This window comes from Xiphophorus couchianus, chromosome 24 (genome assembly GCF_001444195.1).
Source record: "Xiphophorus couchianus chromosome 24, X_couchianus-1.0, whole genome shotgun sequence".
Lineage (NCBI taxonomy): Eukaryota > Metazoa > Chordata > Actinopteri > Cyprinodontiformes > Poeciliidae > Xiphophorus > Xiphophorus couchianus.
The window spans coordinates 6,172,364-6,190,529 of record NC_040251.1 but is presented as its reverse complement, the minus strand read 5'-3'; the positions used below and the strand labels follow the sequence as shown (position 1 = coordinate 6,190,529).

The 18,166-nt window shown below is 42.2% G+C and overlaps 1 protein-coding gene and 1 long non-coding RNA gene across 2 annotated transcripts; one reads left to right on the top strand and one right to left on the bottom strand.

The window, feature by feature from the left end:
- The first annotated feature begins 7,564 nt into the window (after positions 1–7,564).
- Positions 7,565–8,458, top strand: LOC114141121 (uncharacterized). The gene is made up of 2 exons (XR_003594781.1): positions 7,565–7,803; positions 7,907–8,458. It is a non-coding gene; the product is annotated as an uncharacterized LOC114141121 (long non-coding RNA).
- Positions 8,459–14,218: 5,760 nt separating this feature from the next.
- mrgbp (MRG/MORF4L binding protein) lies at positions 14,219–16,694 on the bottom strand. Its single transcript, XM_028011556.1, has 5 exons — positions 16,462–16,694; positions 15,980–16,101; positions 15,748–15,829; positions 15,548–15,622; positions 14,219–14,905 (listed from the first exon to the last, which is right to left on the bottom strand). Exons 1-5 carry the CDS (start codon positions 16,601–16,603, stop codon positions 14,685–14,687), a joined length of 642 nt encoding a protein of 213 aa, XP_027867357.1. The 5' UTR covers positions 16,604–16,694; the 3' UTR covers positions 14,219–14,684.
- Between the last annotated feature and the right edge of the window lie 1,472 nt (positions 16,695–18,166).

Here is an 18,166-nt window from a genome sequence, read left to right as displayed (position 1 = left end):
GGAGGGCCGGTTCCGACATCGTGTCTGCGCTGACGGCCTCGTTCACCTCCAGCTGCGTTGCAGCCTGCAGCTCCAACCGCTGCTTTCCTGCTTCTAGTTAAAACCTTTCAGTTAAAAACTCGTGAACATGGCTGGTTATTGATCTGTTCTGCTCTTGTGTTTTAAAATGTCGATTTTAGCTTTAAGCTAATTAGCATGACTCACCTCCTATCCCAGTGTCATATTAGCATAAGAACAATAAAATCCTATTTTATTGTAATGACATCCTGAAATGATGTCGGCCTGCCCATTGGTTAGCATAAATGCTAATGAATAAATGTCATCACTGGACAGACCTGCTTTTCACTTAAATGTCTTAAATTTGATAAAACTGTGTTGAACTGACTGAACTGCAGCAGCCTGAGGACAACAGGAGAATATTTCTGTCTAAATGAGCTCGTGTACGCCCCTGGTGGTGGTTTTGGAAACTGCTCCTCGTTAATGAGACGTAAAGGTCTGCAGGCGTCTGATGTCTGTTCTGCTGCTTGTTGATTCATTTTGGTTTCTTTTGACTCTTGCAGCTTCTGGTGAATCATTTATTTTGTGTTTTAATGCAGTTATGAAGCAAAGTTCAGACTCTGATCTTTGACTCAAACTCTGCCGTTTGCTGAGGTGGTTCAAAGCTCCTGTGGAACGTCTATGAACTCCTCCTGACCTTACGACCTCGCTTCGTCTCGTCTGGTTTCTGCGCTCATTACTGCGGAGAGTAGTGGGTTCAGCTAGCGTAGGTGCTAACGGCTTAATGAGCAGAGGAAGCTGGCAGACGGAGGGAGACGCCGCTCCATGTGTCCACGTTCTTCTTCTCTGATTTCTCCGCTCCCAGTGTGAAGATCCCGCCCACAAAATCCATCTGCATCACTGGAAACATTCAGTTTCTCTAAATCCTCAGACTGTGAAGTTCTGACCGGAAACAGGCGGCCTGGCGAGGCAGCCATGATGCTTCTGACTGACAAAGAGCCTGCTGGGTAATTCAGCATTGCTGGTTGCTATGGCGATTCTCTGGCTTTTCCAGGACGGGTTCCCTCAACCATCCGCTTTATTTACAGTGTTTTAAGTTTTCATTCGGGGCGGCACTAAAAGTCTTACATTTGACTTCATGCAGAAATAATCTAAACTCTGAAATTTACTGTACAAACAAAATGTTTTGCACCAAAACGAGTCACAAACCTTCATTTCTGTTCGGTTTGTCAATAACTGACCCAACCGTCACTAATATCTATACAACAGCAGCAAACCTTCCCTCCCTCTGAGCTGTGGATGTTCACACACACCAGTCCAAGTACCAGCTCTGACAGGCTGGAACCGGTTGCCAGGGGCAATAAGGTGTGTGTGGATTCAGCTCTGGGTTTAAGACACACCCTGATTTGTTGCGTCACCCAAAGCCCACGTGTTCCCCGCCCCGACGCTGCGTGTGTGTTAGAAAGACTTGGCTGCAGCTGTAAACTTTGACTATAAATAAATCACAGGATGCTGGAAAATAAAACGCCTGTTGGTTAAAGGAATCGGATCAATCCGGCGGGAACGGCTCAGGAGGAACGGACTCTCCGTTCAGCTCGTATATTAAATTGTGTCAGGTTCTGACTGAGAACCTGGAGGCAGAAAAACTTCAACCAGTTCAGTTTCAGATATTAATGTGAGTTTTTAATCTACTCGCCACAGCACAGAGTCACGGCTCAAACACGTCGGTTCACGATAAAACACATTGAAGCAGCAGAATCTGATTTTAAATATTTTTATATCTGTCTAATCAATTAAAAAAACACATATTTAATAGAAAAACAGGTGTTGAAATGAATTCAGAAGGCGGTTTGTTTCTGACCAGTCCAGTTTAGTTAGCTTAAATCAAACTCCAGAAATCCTCTAATCTCCATGGCAACCATACAGCTGTTTAAAACGCCTGGATGGAATTAGCCCCGCCTTCAAGGCACAGCTCCTCCCCCACTCAGCTCCTTCAGACTAGCCGGCAGCAATTAGCAACACCTGCTGAGCTCGTTAAAAAGGATCTGCTGCTCAGAGTAACGCTGGTAAAAATGTTAAAGGGTTAATACAGGAGCCATGTTGGGATGACTTCCTGAAGGCGGAGCTTCAGAAAGAGCAGGAGCTTCTTAAAGAGACAGAGGCCCTAATTCAAGACGTTGAATCAGAAAGTCAAAGTTCTTTTGAGTCATATTTGATATATAATTTTAATAGCAATTTAAGTTAGTTCCTTGATCGTGCTATTAAAGGAGAACACTTGATACTGTCCCTTTAATGCACCTGTTGAAGTAGAAAAAGCATCTCAGAGTCACAGGAAAAGGTTTTTGTTTTTGTTGTCTTAAGTTCTCTAAAGTTCGTCCTCAGCATCCTGAGGACAGAGACTTCGCTGTGAACTCACCTGCTCCGAGTTGCTGCAGGCGGAGAGGAGCTGGATGTCAGGGAGTGTCTGGAGAACCGGTTTTATGACAGATAATGAATTTTAAACTCTGTGGAAGAAAGCCGCTCTGTGGACAGCAGGCTAATCTGCAGCTGAAAGCAGCCGTTTAATCTTTCTGATGCGGACTGAAGGAAAAATTTCTCGCATCAGATTTTAAAAAAGAAAAAAGAGATGTTCAAGAGTCAGACTTTGAAGTGTTAGCAGAAACTCCAGTGGGGTTAATGAAATATTTAGAGAGTTTTCAAACCACTGAAGACTTTGAGGTGAACTACAGATGAGTGCAAACATGGAAGATGTTATTGATTATCCATGAGCTGCGAGTTCAGGTACAGAAAACAACGTCTGGCTGAAAATGTATTTAAAGGTCTGATCTCAACACTCAATGTTTGTAATGAGCTGAGAACCACGTCTGACTGGTTAGCCTGCTTGTGCTCCGATTGTGAAGAAAATGAACAAACAAGAAAACAGAAATAGGTGAACATCCACTAAAACCCGGCTTCTCCTGATCGGGTCGGTGCAGCTCGGTCCATCATACTCAGGAGAGAGTTTAAACCCAAACATCTAACATGGCGTCATGCTAAAGCAAAGGCTAACATGGCGCACTAGTCTGTCTTGTGACGTCCTTCTGTTGCCAACCAGTGGCTGGTGTAGCTAAAACCAGCTAACGGACAATAACCACAGTTATCTAAATTGTATTTTAAGCTGCACCATTCACATCAGTCCAGTTCAGTTGATGTGAATGCTAAGCTAACTCTGGGTCTGGGTTGGGTTGAAGTGAACTCTGGTTCGGTTTGAATGTGAATGCCAAGCGGACCGGAGACCGCTCCAAAAGCAGGAAGTGGACTACAGCGCAGGGCATTCTGGGTAAATACAACCAAAACAAATGTGCTAGCCTAGCGCTAGCAGGAGAAATGGCTCGTGGTCTCTAGCCAAAGACTAACGAGAAATCCTCCAACGTTAAATCTGACGCCTCCCCTCCTGACCGGGTTGTTTTCTGAGCTTTTTACATATTTCTCAACCTTTGGCACTCGGTAATGATCCTTTCCTTTTTCTTGTCTTTGTTAGAACGATTCGCAGCTATAAACAACATTTTTCCTTCTGGCATATCCTCGGCTACCTCACCACCTGCCCTCCATCTGAACAGCTTTGTGATGCTTAGGCCTGTCACGATAGCAAATTTTGCTCAACGATTAATTGTCTCAAAAATTATTGCGATAAACGATAATATTGTTTGAAGACCTTTTTACACTGATTTAATGGAAATGACGTAATAATTCATGTGATTTCCTGCCAAAGTTAGATACACTTTATTTTCAAAAGAATATTTAACACTGGAACTGATAAACAAAAAAAACTAAACAACCAAAAACAAAAATAAAATGGATTCTCAGTCTCCATTAACAAAAAACTCACTTGAAAAAAAAAACTAAACATAAAGCCAAAGTGGAAATAAATACTGCATTGAACCAAAAGATTATGAAGTCTGTATATTATGTTGCCCTTCAGTAATAATTAGATTTAAATAGAGAAGATGGGCACATCGACTACCTGATGCAATAATTCACACTACATGATTTTTTGCTCCTATTTTTCCCCATATAACAATCTTAGATCGTTGGTCGTTCTAACATTGTGTGGTGTGTTACGGTAGATCGTTGTTGCCGCTCCGATCTAAATCAGGGTTTTTCCCAACTGGGATCTTAACTCAACCTGTTGAATGTGACAGGCAGCCAATCAGAAAGCGAGGATTCTCCTCCGTGTTGTCTGCGCGAAATTATGGAGGGGAATCCCAAACAGCTGACACGGGGCAACCCGAAGTCCAGCCGACATTGGAGATGATACGTGGAAACAACATTAATGTTTATTCATCATGCAAAGAATATAGAAATGACAAGAGGAGGAGTTGGAGCGAAATTGCTACCGCAGTTGATAAACCCGGTAACTTTTCAGCTGTTCTTCGTTAACGTGACATAAATAGGTTCTAATGATTTTCATTCAGTCAGGACTTTACGCTGACACTAGCCACATGCATTGCAGGTAGATTGTAGTAAAGCATTGATTAATGCCTGGTTTTAAATTTAGTTCACTGGACTTGTAGCCATTATTTTGTGCCCATTGTTGGACACCACACGGCAGGACCGAACCCGATCGAACCGTTAAACCTAGGATTTCTGTCGGCTAATGTTTGGTCTGTCAGGTTTTAAAAATGGGCCGACAATCAGCCGACAGCTCTAAGATCGTGTCGTCTGCGCTGGGCTTTACACTAAGGAAATGAGGAAGGAGGGTCAGTGGAGAGCACCGGAGTTGAGCCTTTTTTCATTCGGTGTCATCAACAGAAAGAGAAAAAGGTCGGAAGAGACGATAATGCCGATAATTAAAATGACGTCGATAGTTTTAATTTATCGTACGATTAATTGATTTATCGTTTATCGAGACAGGCCTAGTGATGCTACATGAGAGCAACCTACTGAACCCAGGACTGTAGTCTCAGCACACGGTGAACCCAAACGGATCCGCCCAGCACCAGTAGGTATTTCCTCCTTCATGGCTCAGGCCAGACTGTAGCAACGTGACCAGGCCAGCCACACCTGACAGCAAGACCCAAACATTCATGAATGAAAACCCTGCAGATGCTCTTCATCTCAGAACCTGAGCTAAACCCTCAGGATCCCGATCAATGGCCGCCATCGACCGCTAACAGCTTAATCTACAGTAAACACCGGCAGCATCACACGGGTCCAACGGTTTTCCACATCACAGACCCTCAGCAGGAAAGTCAATATGTGGACGGATCGGTCTGCTGCGTTTTGTTGTGGGAGCGTCAAAACGCTCTGAGCTCGACCCGAATGCCGTTGACACGCTGCAGATGGACAAAATCAATGAGGAAAATATGGCAGCCTGTAGGGAACAAATCAATTAATACACGTCTTTCTGTTGGTGCTGCTGGTGCTGGAAGATGTTTAACTCAACCGCTTTACTCACAGGAAGAGCCAACAATGATCAAAAGATAATCAAATACTTTAAAGGTGATGAAAACATCTTGATGACAGAGAAGAAGGAACCTTAAGTCCAGACCAGGAGCTGGACGGGTCCACAAAACCAAAACCATCTGCTAAGTGACTTTTCCTGGCTACTAAAATCTTCGTGGGAAGTTGTTCATGTTTCCTCTGAGGAACGCTGAAAAGTTCAAGACGTCATTGTTTCGTCTCTCCAAAGCCAAGACGCCAAACAACAAACAGCGATCAGAACGCGTCCCCTCCTCAAGCGGCCGTGTCGTTTTAATGAGTGTGAAATGTGAGGATGAATGCGTTCTGTCAGATACTGTGGAGCTAATGACCATGAGAACCGGCTGAAAGAGCGACGATCCGGCAGAGAACAGATTAGCACGTTCCTGTCCCGGTCACAAGTCAAAAGGACGGAGAACAAAAACGCTGCATCCATTAGAAACACATCAACGCCCCCCCCTCCCCGACAGCCGTTGCTACGGGTTACCATCACCTCCCGTCAATCACTGCCCAGCAAACAATGCTGCGATTGGTGGGCTGATGGACAGGGTCACCATGACAACACAAAGACCCGCTGATGACTCAATGTAGGACGAGAACGAGGTCCGGGCTCCTGCGGGTCGAGACCCTGACGGTTTGGACCCGGATCAGCCGCTGGTGACGAGACCAACTGGACCAAAAGGGAACGATCAGGCGGCGGCACGACGACGTGGTGCAACGTTTGGAAAGGTACAAAAATGAACAACTTTGGTTATTAACCAAAACGAGTCACTTAACGAGGCATATTTCATCTCTGACCTTGGTTTTCTTTCATTTATAAATGTCAAAGTAACATTTGCCATTTATAAAAGCTACATACTTAACTTTTATAAATGGGAAATATTTAGCTTTTATAAACGGCAAGCTAAATATTTAGTTTGTGACTAAATATTACTTAGTGACTAAATATTCACCTAACACGCTTAAAAATGAAGAGTGCTAGCTGAATATTTAGTAAAAATTAATATTCTGATATTTAGTTGATGTGAAATTTGCAACTGAATGAAAAACATGAAGAAAATGTGATTTTGAAGAATAACCATAAAGTTTTATCTCAATATTTTGTGGTTTTTACTGCGGCAACAAGTGGTGATATTAAAGTGTTTATAACTTATTTTTAGTGTTTTAAGGCAACTGTGTGTTTCTGACCGGATATGACTGCAGCTGCATCTCATCTCAGCATCCAGAGGAAAACTTTAACCAGTAGAACAGGCCAATCAACCGGTCAGGTTCTGGTTCTGGTTCTGACTGAAAGACAGGAGGGAACATCAGAATGGAAATACCTCCGTAAATGATAAATCTGTATCACCGCAGCTATAAGAAGAGATCTGACTGAACCGCTGCTGCTGCATCATCATTATCATTATTATTATTATTCTGACTGAACCGCTGCTGCATCATCATTATTATTATCATTATTATTATTCTGACTGAACCGCTGCTGCATCATCATCGTCATCATTAACGTGTTTTGATTCCTCAGCAGCTGCAGATGGAGACCAGGATTTGAATGTGAATGCCAAGCGGACCGGAGACCGCTCCAAAAGCAGGAAGTGGACTACAGCGCAGGGCATTCTGGGTAAATACAGGATTTCTGCTCTCCAGAAGGAGAACATCTGGCCGTTTGGGTTCTGCAGTGGCACAAAGATCCAAATCAAACCAGTAAATGCACCTATAAATGGTTCAAACACAAAAAAGCAAGGCGGCCTAGTCAAAGTCTGAGATGCTTATTTGAAGGCCAGGTTCTGGCGTATCGGCCTTTTGGGACAATGTTATCACTTTAAAACTCAAATTTTTATAATGACTTTCATTCTTGTAGTCGTTTTAAAACTCAATTATTCTCATACTTGACTAAAACTTCCAATTAAGACTTACAGTATATTAATAATAATGAATTGTTCTCATAATTGTTAACTTAAGACTTGTAATTATGACAAATTCAAAATTATGAATCTGAAACTAAAGAATTTTATTCTTATAGTTACTTTAAAACGTGTCATTCTGAGTTTAAAACCCAAAATTATGACTTATTCTCATAATTATGTCTTAAACTCAATATTGAGTTTGAAACTAGTATTTATTACTTTTATTCTCATCACTTTAAAACATGTACTTATGACTTGCTGTTATTTTTTTTTTCATGGCAGGAATGGGCTTCCATACAGATTTCCAAGGCTGTCATTAAAAGTCTGCCAACGTTTTCATCAATAAAAGTGACATGAAGCAGCAGAAAGTGAGAAGACGGAGTCAGGGCGAGTCGTCTGGGCTGATCTGTGGCCTGCGGCGAATTTAACGAGCAGAGACTCGGTTAGGGACACGCGTCTCATCCGATAACTCAATTAGAGCACAAATTAACTTGAGTCAGGAAATCCAATTTAAGGAGAAATGAGTCAGTGTTTGTGTTGAACAGATGGAGAGAAACAATCCAGAGGAAGAAGCACTTCAGAGGAGGCAGACGAGGCAGGAAGTGCGGCACACAGTTTCCTGCCTGACCTTTTCAGCGGATCAATAAGTCATGAGGCCGTCAGGAGTTCTGACAGCTTCAGCGGCGATGAACAAGCTGAGAGAGACGGAGCTGCTGCTAAATAATGAATGAGTTGTTTACTGTCTAACAGGTCTGGACGGCTTCAGGCCGCAGACACAGACGGCTTCTTCTGTAAATGCTAACCAGGCGGTTAGCATCATCTGCTACTGACTGGGTCCAAACATCTCACCGAACCGAACCAGAGACGTTTCAACTGGATTAAATTTAACAGCAGCAGCAGAATTTCACTGCTGCGTTTCAGATGGAAGCAGAAGAAAAGTTCAGGTTTTACAGCCGAAAGGAGAGAAAAGAGGTTCGGTTCAGTGAGGTCCAGTTAGATTCTGGTGGATCCACTGAACCAGGGAGGAGTTCTCACTCTAAGAGAAAAACCCAGACTTCCCTGGACAGGTATGGAAGACCATTTCTGCCATGAAAGGACAAATAAAAGTCCAACTGGAAGCCCTAATTATGACTTATTCTCAATTATTACTTCAAAACTTGCACTTACCACTTATTCTCATAGTTATGACTAGACCTGTCATAATGAGCTATAATTCAATAAATCACATGACAAATTAAAACAAGCTCAATTATTTCTGTTTGCATGATTTATCATTTTTCTTCCTACCAGAAACTGGATGATAAAAGTCTTCAGTCTGCTGCTTTGGTCTCAACTAAATATTTTTTCCTTTTTTTGAAGGAAAATGTAGTTTACAGAGAAGTCATAATTCATTTTATTTGTTTTTCTGGTTTTCTGTTTATTTATTTTGGATATTAAAATTTCTTCCAGTCCCAGTGTTAAATGTTAGTTAGAATTTGAAGTTTATTAATCTTTGAAAATGTCTTCTTACATTAATATTATTTCATTATATCACAGAAAAATGGTGGCAAAACAGTATTATCGTTCATGGCAATAACGTCTTGGACCATTAATAACAACTCGGTATTTTATTTTCAGTTGTTCTAAAAATGCAGCATACCAAACATAAAAGAAGTTTGACTTTGCCATGTTAACGGCTTTAAACTGGGTGCCTGTCTCTTTAAGAAGCTTCTGCTCTTTCTGAAGCTCCGCCTTCAGAAAGTCATCCCAACACTTTTAACATCGTTTTTAGGGGTGTTTCACTGACAAGTAGTTTGTATAAACCACGTCCATTTCATTTCTGCTGCGGTTGTATTGATTATTAATATTTTATTAGCTGGCTGAACTGAACTGATTCCAGACAAAATGAACTTTTTAAACGTTCAGCTGAAACCGGAGCAGATTGAGTCCTCAGCTTCAGCGCTCATTAGCTGCTGCGCTAACACCGTGCTTTCAGTAATCACACGCTGCACAACAGGAGGCCCATGGCCCCCAGGGTGAGTGTGTGTGTGTGTTTGTGTGTGCGTGTGTGTGTTCTAGGTTTGATTAAAAAGCTTCTGTGTGGTTTTGAGATGCTAATCGATGTATTATCAGCAGGATAAAAGAGAGTTTAGCTGCTTAAAGACAAACAAATGACTTCTGGCTCAGACGCCCCATACATTACTAATGAGGGCTCTGTGTGTGTGTGTGTGTGTGTGTGTGTGTGTGTGTGTTCTCAGGCTTCACAGAGGCACAAACAATAGAGGAAGAAATCCCATCATGTTTGTGACAACAAGCATTGATGACATCACTCTTCATGTCGGCTTACAGCAGGACGCCAGCGATGATGTCACTGACGAAGTCCAGACCCGACACCGGATCAGAACCAAGCAGCTTCCAGACCGGATCCACAGAGAGTGGCTGAGCCAAAGAACCGGGTTTGGATTCTGTTCGCACATCTTTACGCTCCGGATTCCTCCGGTGAAGCTTCGTTCAAAATGCTCCACATAAGAATCATGATTCTCATTTTACTGCGATTCAGAACGTCCCAGAATCAGTGTTAAAAGATAAAACAAATCCGCTCTCTGTCGCCCTCCATTTTGTAACTATGTGGGACGTTCTGACATCGTCATGGAAACGGGACTGCAATGTACGCATGTGCTGCAAAAATGAAGAAGGGAGATTCAATCTGCCTGTCTGAAGGAAAACATTTGGACTGTTGTTGTTTTCCCAAGAAGTCCGATTCAGACCTGAGCTTCACCCTGTTCACAGATCGCTAAATGAAGATTTAAAACTTCAGGACACGAGGTACAGCGAGCCGGGCCGCAGAGCCGAGCAACGCCGTTCGCTGCGGGACAGGAAGGAGAAACTAAAAGCTAAATGCTTGTGAATCCAAAACAGGGCAGATAACGACACCAGGTGCACTTATCTATCCTTCTGACTCGGTGACACGGCTAACAGAGCTTCTCTGCTTCAGCTAATCACCCATAATCCTCTGCTGCATCACTGTCACATGACCAAGCTCGTAACCCCGCCCTCTACAAACACAAACAGCAACAAAATGGGAGGGAAAAAAACAACAGTTGCTGGGTAAAGCTTTCTGGCCCGGTGTCGATGTGTTAATGCTAATCACGTCATGCATTCCTGATGTAAACACTGAGGCTACGATCTCAGCAGCCGAATGCGACGAACATCCGGCTCCTTCACTGCAGTCTGAACGGCCTGATTCGGATTCTTCACCCAAAAGTAAAATCAAATCAGTTTTCAAAGCTTCTGAACGCTCATGTCGCATTTTATCAACTTTTCCGTCACTAACGTCAGACATGCTCCATAATTCTGCAGCAGAAGAAGAATCTGGATGTAAACAATGTCTGAAAATCATAACAATGAAGTGATGAAAGCAGTCCGAGTCGGTGAACGCATCACATCCCAACCCAATCACTCCTGGTCCGACTCCACATCCAAACAGAACCGGGTCAGAAGCTGCAGCCAACGCTCCACTAAAAACTGTTTAGTTGCTGTTAGCTTCTGTTCCTTCATCTGCTGACCATGTTGTCTCTCTCATTTTACTGCAGTAAACGGCGGGCTCCGGAGGGACAGGTACCTTCTTCTGCTTGGGTCACTTTGGGGTCGCAAACCGTTCACACCGTAGTCTGGTTATAGCTGCATTTAATCAGCAGCATGAATGATAACGCAGAAAAAGATCGGATTTCAGCAGAAAAACTGAATTGAGCATCCAGGCTGCTGGGTGATCATAATCCGATCTAACTGTTGCTCTCGCTCAGGCAACTTCTGCAATATGTTGCTTTATGTATTTGTTGTCAGCACAAGAGTGATTTAAACAAAACAAAAGCTTTATTTATTTTTACTCTTCTTTTAGTCACTAGTTTTCTAGAAAAGACAGAAGGGCTGCTATGTAATCTGGTAGGTTCCAGTAATGAGTGTAGACAGTGAGAGACGACCTGCAGAGAGACATCAGTGAACAAGGATCTGTGATCGTTTTCTTATGCCTGGTTCAGGTAATCATCTGGTTTTTCCTTTCAGACAGTCTTCATGTTGCCTCAGAATCATGTCATTATTATTTTAGAACGGCTTCTTCTTCAGAGAGGCAGTTAGCTCTCGTTAGCTTCCCGTCACGTCCGCCTCAGGCAGGTTTCTCCTCGGGTCCGGCGGCTCAGTCCGCCTCTCGTCTCAGAAAGTGATTGAGCCGCGTTTGCTTCAAACTCATCGCTATGTCGACGGAAACGATGAAAGATGGGAACTAAGGAGCTGGAGCTCGTCCTTCAGGTCAAAGGTCGACATCACTCACAGAAAGTTTGAACTTGGAAACTTCTCTCAGAACGAGACGAGTTTGACTGCAGGGAGGATTTCTGACAAAGTTTTAGATTTATGTGAGAAGAGAGCAGAAATGTTTGAGTTTTCAGAATAATTCAGGCTGTTGAAGAGCTGAGGCTCAGCTGGACAATCAATCAATAACCATATAGATCACCACAGACACCTGATCAGTATCAATTAATAAAACGTCTGATTTTATTTATTGGTTTTGGTTGTCATGTTTTATTTTGGATATTTAAAATATCCTCCAGTTCCACTGCTAAATGTTGTTTACTAAATTGAAGTGTATTAGTCCTCGGCATTACCAATCTATTATTTCAACATGATCTGAAAACAATAATATTATAGTTTATCGCAGTACTTATAGGGAAAATTTATTGTGCAGCAGTCTGTTAGTATGACAGACCTGTTTATGTTTGGTTTATGTCTCCATGAAAGCCGAATAAAGTCCTGTGTTTAGGTTTTAATGCCAGATCTCTTGGCAGGAAGTTGGACCGGCGCCGGCGATGGAGAACTGTTTAAACCGAGTCGTCCCCACTGACCAGCAGGTCCTGTGTGTCTGAATCCACCCACTTGTTTACATAATCCTGCATGAATAAACATGAGATGATTTATGAATAAACATGTCTGGGGATGTGAAAACACACACACACACTCTGCTGGGAAATCTCAGCACTTGATGAATATTCATGCAGGACTCGTTCTCACACTCCTCCGTTGTGTTTTACTCTGACATTCATCTCCTCCTTCACATCCGTCTCTTCAGCTCATCTCATTTCTTAGACTAGTTGGTTTTCTTCCAAACTTTAAATGTTGTTTCGATCAGATCCAGACTGAAACTGTTAAACTTGCTGCTAATCCGGCCACCCTCCCCTTCCTGTGACTGCAGCGCCCTCTTGTGGCCGTTTCTACTAGAACAACTGAAAGCGATGAAGTCTATTGCTTTATCTAGTGTAGCCAGGGTACTCAAATATAATAAGTTATAATATAATAACCAACAAGCTAGCAGTGCTCATATTCAAGTTTCTTTTCACGCAAATCCAACACACATACAGAAATAAAACGTTATTTTAAATTATAGAAATGTACACACACAAGAAACTCCTGCAAAATCTTATCTATATGCAAACAAATGTGAGAAGGGGGTTAAAAAACGTTTTAAAAATGAATATAACAGCCCAATAAAAGAGGGAAAAGAAATTTCAATCTTAAGGTGATTTAAGAAATTTACATTTAAAAATGTAAAGCTTCCTGTGCTTTCCAAAGCATGCTAGGAAAAAAACTACTACTCTACTTAGATTCATATGATACTAAAATTTATTAAATTAGTTTGTTTATATTTTTATATTATTTAACCTTTACTTCACCACAAAAATACTGGATATATATATATATATATATATATATATATATATATATATTGCAAGAGAGTCCAGGTCAGACTGGCAGCAGCACAGAGTTACAGAACATCCACAGCAAAAACATTCAAAGCTAACATGACCTTCAGATTCACGCATTTCTGCACAAATTAGGATTATTCCAGCATAATGAGTTACCGTTATTTCTACTGTTTCTAAAATGTAATCACACACATTAATAGTTTTCTAAATATTTTTTGCCTCCAAGACAAGTAAGATCCACAATGTTTACCAACTTAACATCGCTAATGCTAATGCTAATTCATCTTTTTCAACGGCAGCAATAAGGAAGTCTAATTTCTCCTTCAGAACCGTCCCAGTCTGGTTCCGAAGGACAACTGGAAGTAAATTACAGACAGTAAAACATTTATTCGTGTACTTACTTGAACTCTTCGAGGTTTGTGCGGCTGAAACACTCTCGCCTTCAGCCGTTTCAAGATGGCGGCGCCGCGTTTATTAACAATAGAGTGGAAGGAGGTTGGCGGAACAGCAGGTGTTACGCTAACTTCTGCGACCATCAGGGGGCGCTATCACTAAGCGCGACCGAAATGCCAATTTTGTATTGTCTTTATACTAAAACAAAACAATTTTTTGTGCCTTTCTTCATCCTCCAGTTTAAAACCGACAGTTAATTTTAGGTCTGCTCCGCTGTATTTCAGTCAGGCATCCTGACAGCCTCCTCAGGGGTCACAACGTCTGATGGTCACAAAGTGTGATGGAACACCAAATAAAAACTGAGGTTTCCCACTTCTGTTGGTTTATATGGAATTAAAAATAGTTTTTAGATTCATCTCTAAGACCTCGTTTATGTGTGAATGGGAAAAATACCGCAGAACTATCAAAAGTATTGGTTAATAAATGCATCTTATATGTTAGAATCTTGTACAGTATAACAATGCTAATTTTGCTTTTTGTATGTATTTTAAACACTCCCTGACGTTCTGTGTGACCTACATATGTTGCTGCTGCAGCTACATCTGAATTTCCGCTGTGCGACATTAAAGATATTTTCTGTTCTGTTTTGTCCGACTGCAGGAAATCTTTGGCCCAAGATATCTGGTATCAAAAAAGCATTTTTGAATTGAAAAGAAAAGGTGCAACAACATCGAGGAGTTCATCTTTAATGTCACCAACAGTCTTGTCATCATGAATAAATATTTTAATAAAAATAAAAACCAAGAAAAACATTTAAAAATATCCCACACTGTATGTATGAAACAGAAACTGAACATAAGCTAAAAATATGAGAGGAAAGCATCATAAATGTGTTTTTCTGCTCATTTTTAGCAGATTTCAGATGGAGAAACATTCCCAGAGATCCGACTCAGCTGCGATCCCAGGAGCCTGAAAGATGGAGCGGCTGAGTTCTCCAGAACCGGGCCGACCGGAGTCCGGAGCAGAACTGCAGCGGTTCATCCAGCAGAGCCGCATTGGGTCCAGAGTTCTGCTCGGCTCCATGGGAAACATGAAGGCGGAAAACAAAAAGCTACAGGAAATAAACTGGGGGTCCAAACGTGTCACTTCCTGCTGAAGGGAGAGGCCAGCGTAAGACAAGCCAATCAGAGTCCAGCTCTCAGGTGCGCCTCCTCTTGGCGCCTCCCGGACTCGCTGGGTTGGAAGATGACAGCAGTTTCTCTGTGGCTCGGCTCCTCTTCCTCTTCTCCGCCTCCTTCGCTCCTCCTCCTACTGCTGCTGCTGCTCCTCCTTCACCTCCACCCTTCTCCTTGTCGCGCTCCTTCTCTTTTTCCCGACTGCCGCTCATTCGCTCCAACATCTTCACAGACGAGTTACTTCCTGTGGGAGAAATGGGAAAACCGCGTTAGCAAAGGAAAGGACGATCTTGTCCACATGTCCTGTCCCACTTCCTGTCCCTCACTACTGATAAACCTGGTCTGATGGAACAATCCGGTTAAGGATCATCACCAAAACATTCCCGATTCAGAAAAATAAATGCATCAGGAAAACGCTGCAACTACAGATGAACCAGAAGTCCTCCAGGCCACTAGGGGGAGTCGAACAACAAATCATGTGAGAGTAGAAAAGATGTCCAGAACAAAGTTGGAGGAAGAAACAAAACCGTTATACTTTGCATCATTTTTAATCTCACTGTCTTTTACATTACAGAACAGCAGCATGTTTATGTTGGTCATATTTCCTGCTCCACACTCCCCCTAGTGGTCTGGAGGACTCCTGTTAGGTGGAGCAAGTTTACAGTATTTTACACTTGCTGTTTGTGGCATTTCTCCTTTTGCTTCCATCTCCTGTAGTTGCAACGTTTCTTCCGTAGGTATTGCATTCGGTCCGTGGTCGTGGCGTTCTGTCTGTCTGTAGTCGTGTAGCGTTTTATCTGTAGTCACAAGACTCGCAACAGTCACTGCAGTCTACAGACGCCTGATAAAACACATGTGGCTGAAAACAAAAGCAGGAGAGCTTGACCTTCTTCAAGTGTAGCAGGAGGTTCTCTCTCCATCCTGAACTCCTCCTTGATCTCCTCCTCTGAGCCCAGCTTCCCTGCAAACACATCGAGATCATCGTTCATCACAACCGGAACAATCCCTCACCGGGTCCAATGCTGAGGAAGACTCCTCAGGAGATGAGAGGAAGGACAAGATGGCAGAACAGGAAGAGGACCTCACCTCCTTTCACCTCCTGGATGATCTCCTCCGGCAGCGAGAAACTCTTCTCCACGTTTGGAAACGGCAGGATCTCCGACTCGTGCTGCTCGGCACACAGAACCAGTTGGTTCAGAGGAAAACACAGCGAGTGTGTGTTACTGTGAGTGTCTGTCTTGTATGTGCGTGTGTGTGTGTATGTGCGTGTGTGTGTGTATGTGCGTGTGTGTGTGTATGTGTGTGTGTGTGGGCGTACCAGAGCCTGCATGTCGTACATGGTGCCCAGATGGTCCCAGATGACGGAGGAAGAAACCTGCCTGCCGATGTTCTGGCTGAATTTATCCCGGATGCAGATCATGTGGAAGTGGCGGTTCACTCCTGCAAACAGAACCGACCCGTCAGAACCAACAGAACCGACCTGACAGATGAGTAATTGGATGGATGCCATATTATATATTTGTTTGGAATAAATTATTGAAATATTTTTCCTTCTCAAACTTATTTTTGCATATTTATTCAGAAAATACAAAAATCAACTTCCAGATTTTTTTCTCCAGATTGCGGAAGCAACCAGCGACAAACTGGGATCTGACTGACCCAGTTTCTGCTTAAACTGGTCCCAGTATGTCTCGGATGTGGGTTGAACTGGTCTGGGTCCGTCTAATGTTCGGGTTAAACTGTTCTCGGACTGGTTCCAGTGGGAGATGTTAGCACCAGAGCTAGCGTTAGCAGTCTTACCCACTGGTTTGTGTCCGATCATCGCGTGGAAAAGACACACCTCCACTTCGTGGCTCCAGACCACCGAGTCCTCCCCGGGAACCAGAGCCGAGTCCGGGGGCTTCTCCTCGGTCTGACTGAGGGTCACATCTGCCTCCCCCATCTTTAAAAACCAGTTAAGATCCGAGTAAAACCGAAACGTTTCAAGTCGCGATAATCAGACCGAAACCGGAAGTAGGCGCACAGAATGCAGCTGATTTTCAAAATAAAAGAGAATTTGAGCAACTTTAAACTTTAGTTTTTAATCTTGAAGGTTTTTCTATTTCTATATATGTTGAATAAATATTTGTTCAGGCGGCCCAGATTTACGGGGCATTTTGAAATTTCCATGAAACAATAAAAAATTATTTTTTGAAAATTCTCCATTTTCAACTTGGGAATCTATTAACAGCAGGAGCTTCAGCGCATCAAATGCGTTTTCAAGTCCCAAACTGCTGACGCCTTTATATACATCGGCATTTTCTGACAACTTTGTGCACAGGCAAGTGTTTGAAAGGTTCCGTTAAAACAATTCAGATATCTAAAAATATAATTTTGAGTAGTCATAAATGTACATCTATAGATATCTTCAGAAATTATGGATTTTTGATCCTTCAAATGATGAATCCGGTGATTTTCATCAAAATATAAATTAAGAGATCTTGAATTCTTCTTTTTACTACTCAAACTGAATGCGGACGTTTTTTAAATGACCCTTTAGGAAAGTCAAAACATTGTGTCCCGTCAAATCCTGTTTTCTGTCACCTAGGTAACAACACCCAGACCTGGGGTGTCCAAAGTGCGGCACAGGGGCCATTTGTGTCCCTTGGACTGATTTTGTGCAGCCCTCCAACTGCAACTCAAAACATGATGGAAATTTGACCCGTCCATCACTACTAACATAATTACTAACACAAAGTTTTCATCTTTTTATAACAAGCAGAAACTTCTTCTGCAAAGCCGACTTTGTTGCATCCAAATTAGCTTTTAATTGAGTTTTTCAACTTGGCTAAATATAGCAAAAATTTTTTTAAAAAGTGACCCAAGTATTGAAATATAATTTGAAATTTGCAATATTTTAAATTTTTTATTTAGTTTTGGATCAATGAATAACTTCCCTTTCCTACAAAAAAAAAAAATTAAACGTGAAGCTCGGAGGAAGAGCTTCTCTACTGGCCTCAGGCAGCAGGTCAAAGGTCACACCATAGCCTGTTAGCGTCTAAAGTTGAAGTGTTGTGATTTTAATCAATCAATCAATCAAATCAAATTTTATTTGTATAGCACATTTCAGCAGCAAGGCATTTTAAAGTGCTTTACATCATATCAAACACAGAAACACAATGCAATATAGAATCAATAATCAAAACAAAGCATTAAGTCAAGTTCCATAAATAAATTTGTAATTGATTACGTTTCAAATACAATCCTAACCAGGTGGGTTTTTAGTCGAGATTTAAAAGAAGTCAGTGTTTCAGCTGTTTTACAGTTTTCTGGAAGTTTGTTCCAAATTTGTGGTGCATAGATGCTGAAAGCTGCTTCTCCTCATCTGGTTCTGGTTCTGGGGATGCAGAGCAGAACCAGAACCAGAACCTGAGAGGTCTGGAAGGTTGATACAACAACAGCAGATCTTTAATGTATTGTGGTTCTAAGCCGTTCAGTGATTTATAAACTAACAACAGTATTTTAA

Bases quoted from the DNA above. Each gene is read 5' to 3' on its own strand.
- mrgbp (XM_028011556.1), bottom strand. From the start codon at position 16,603: ATGGGGGAGGCAGATGTGACCCTCAGTCAGACCGAGGAGAAGCCCCCG. The intron at 16,102-16,461 runs GTAAGACTGCTA...TTCTGTTTGCAG, and splicing joins GATCGGACACAAACCAGTGG to GAGTGAACCGCCACTTCCAC. The intron at 14,906-15,547 runs GTCAAGCTCTCC...TTTCTCCCACAG, and splicing joins TCCTGCTACACTTGAAGAAG to GAAGTAACTCGTCTGTGAAG.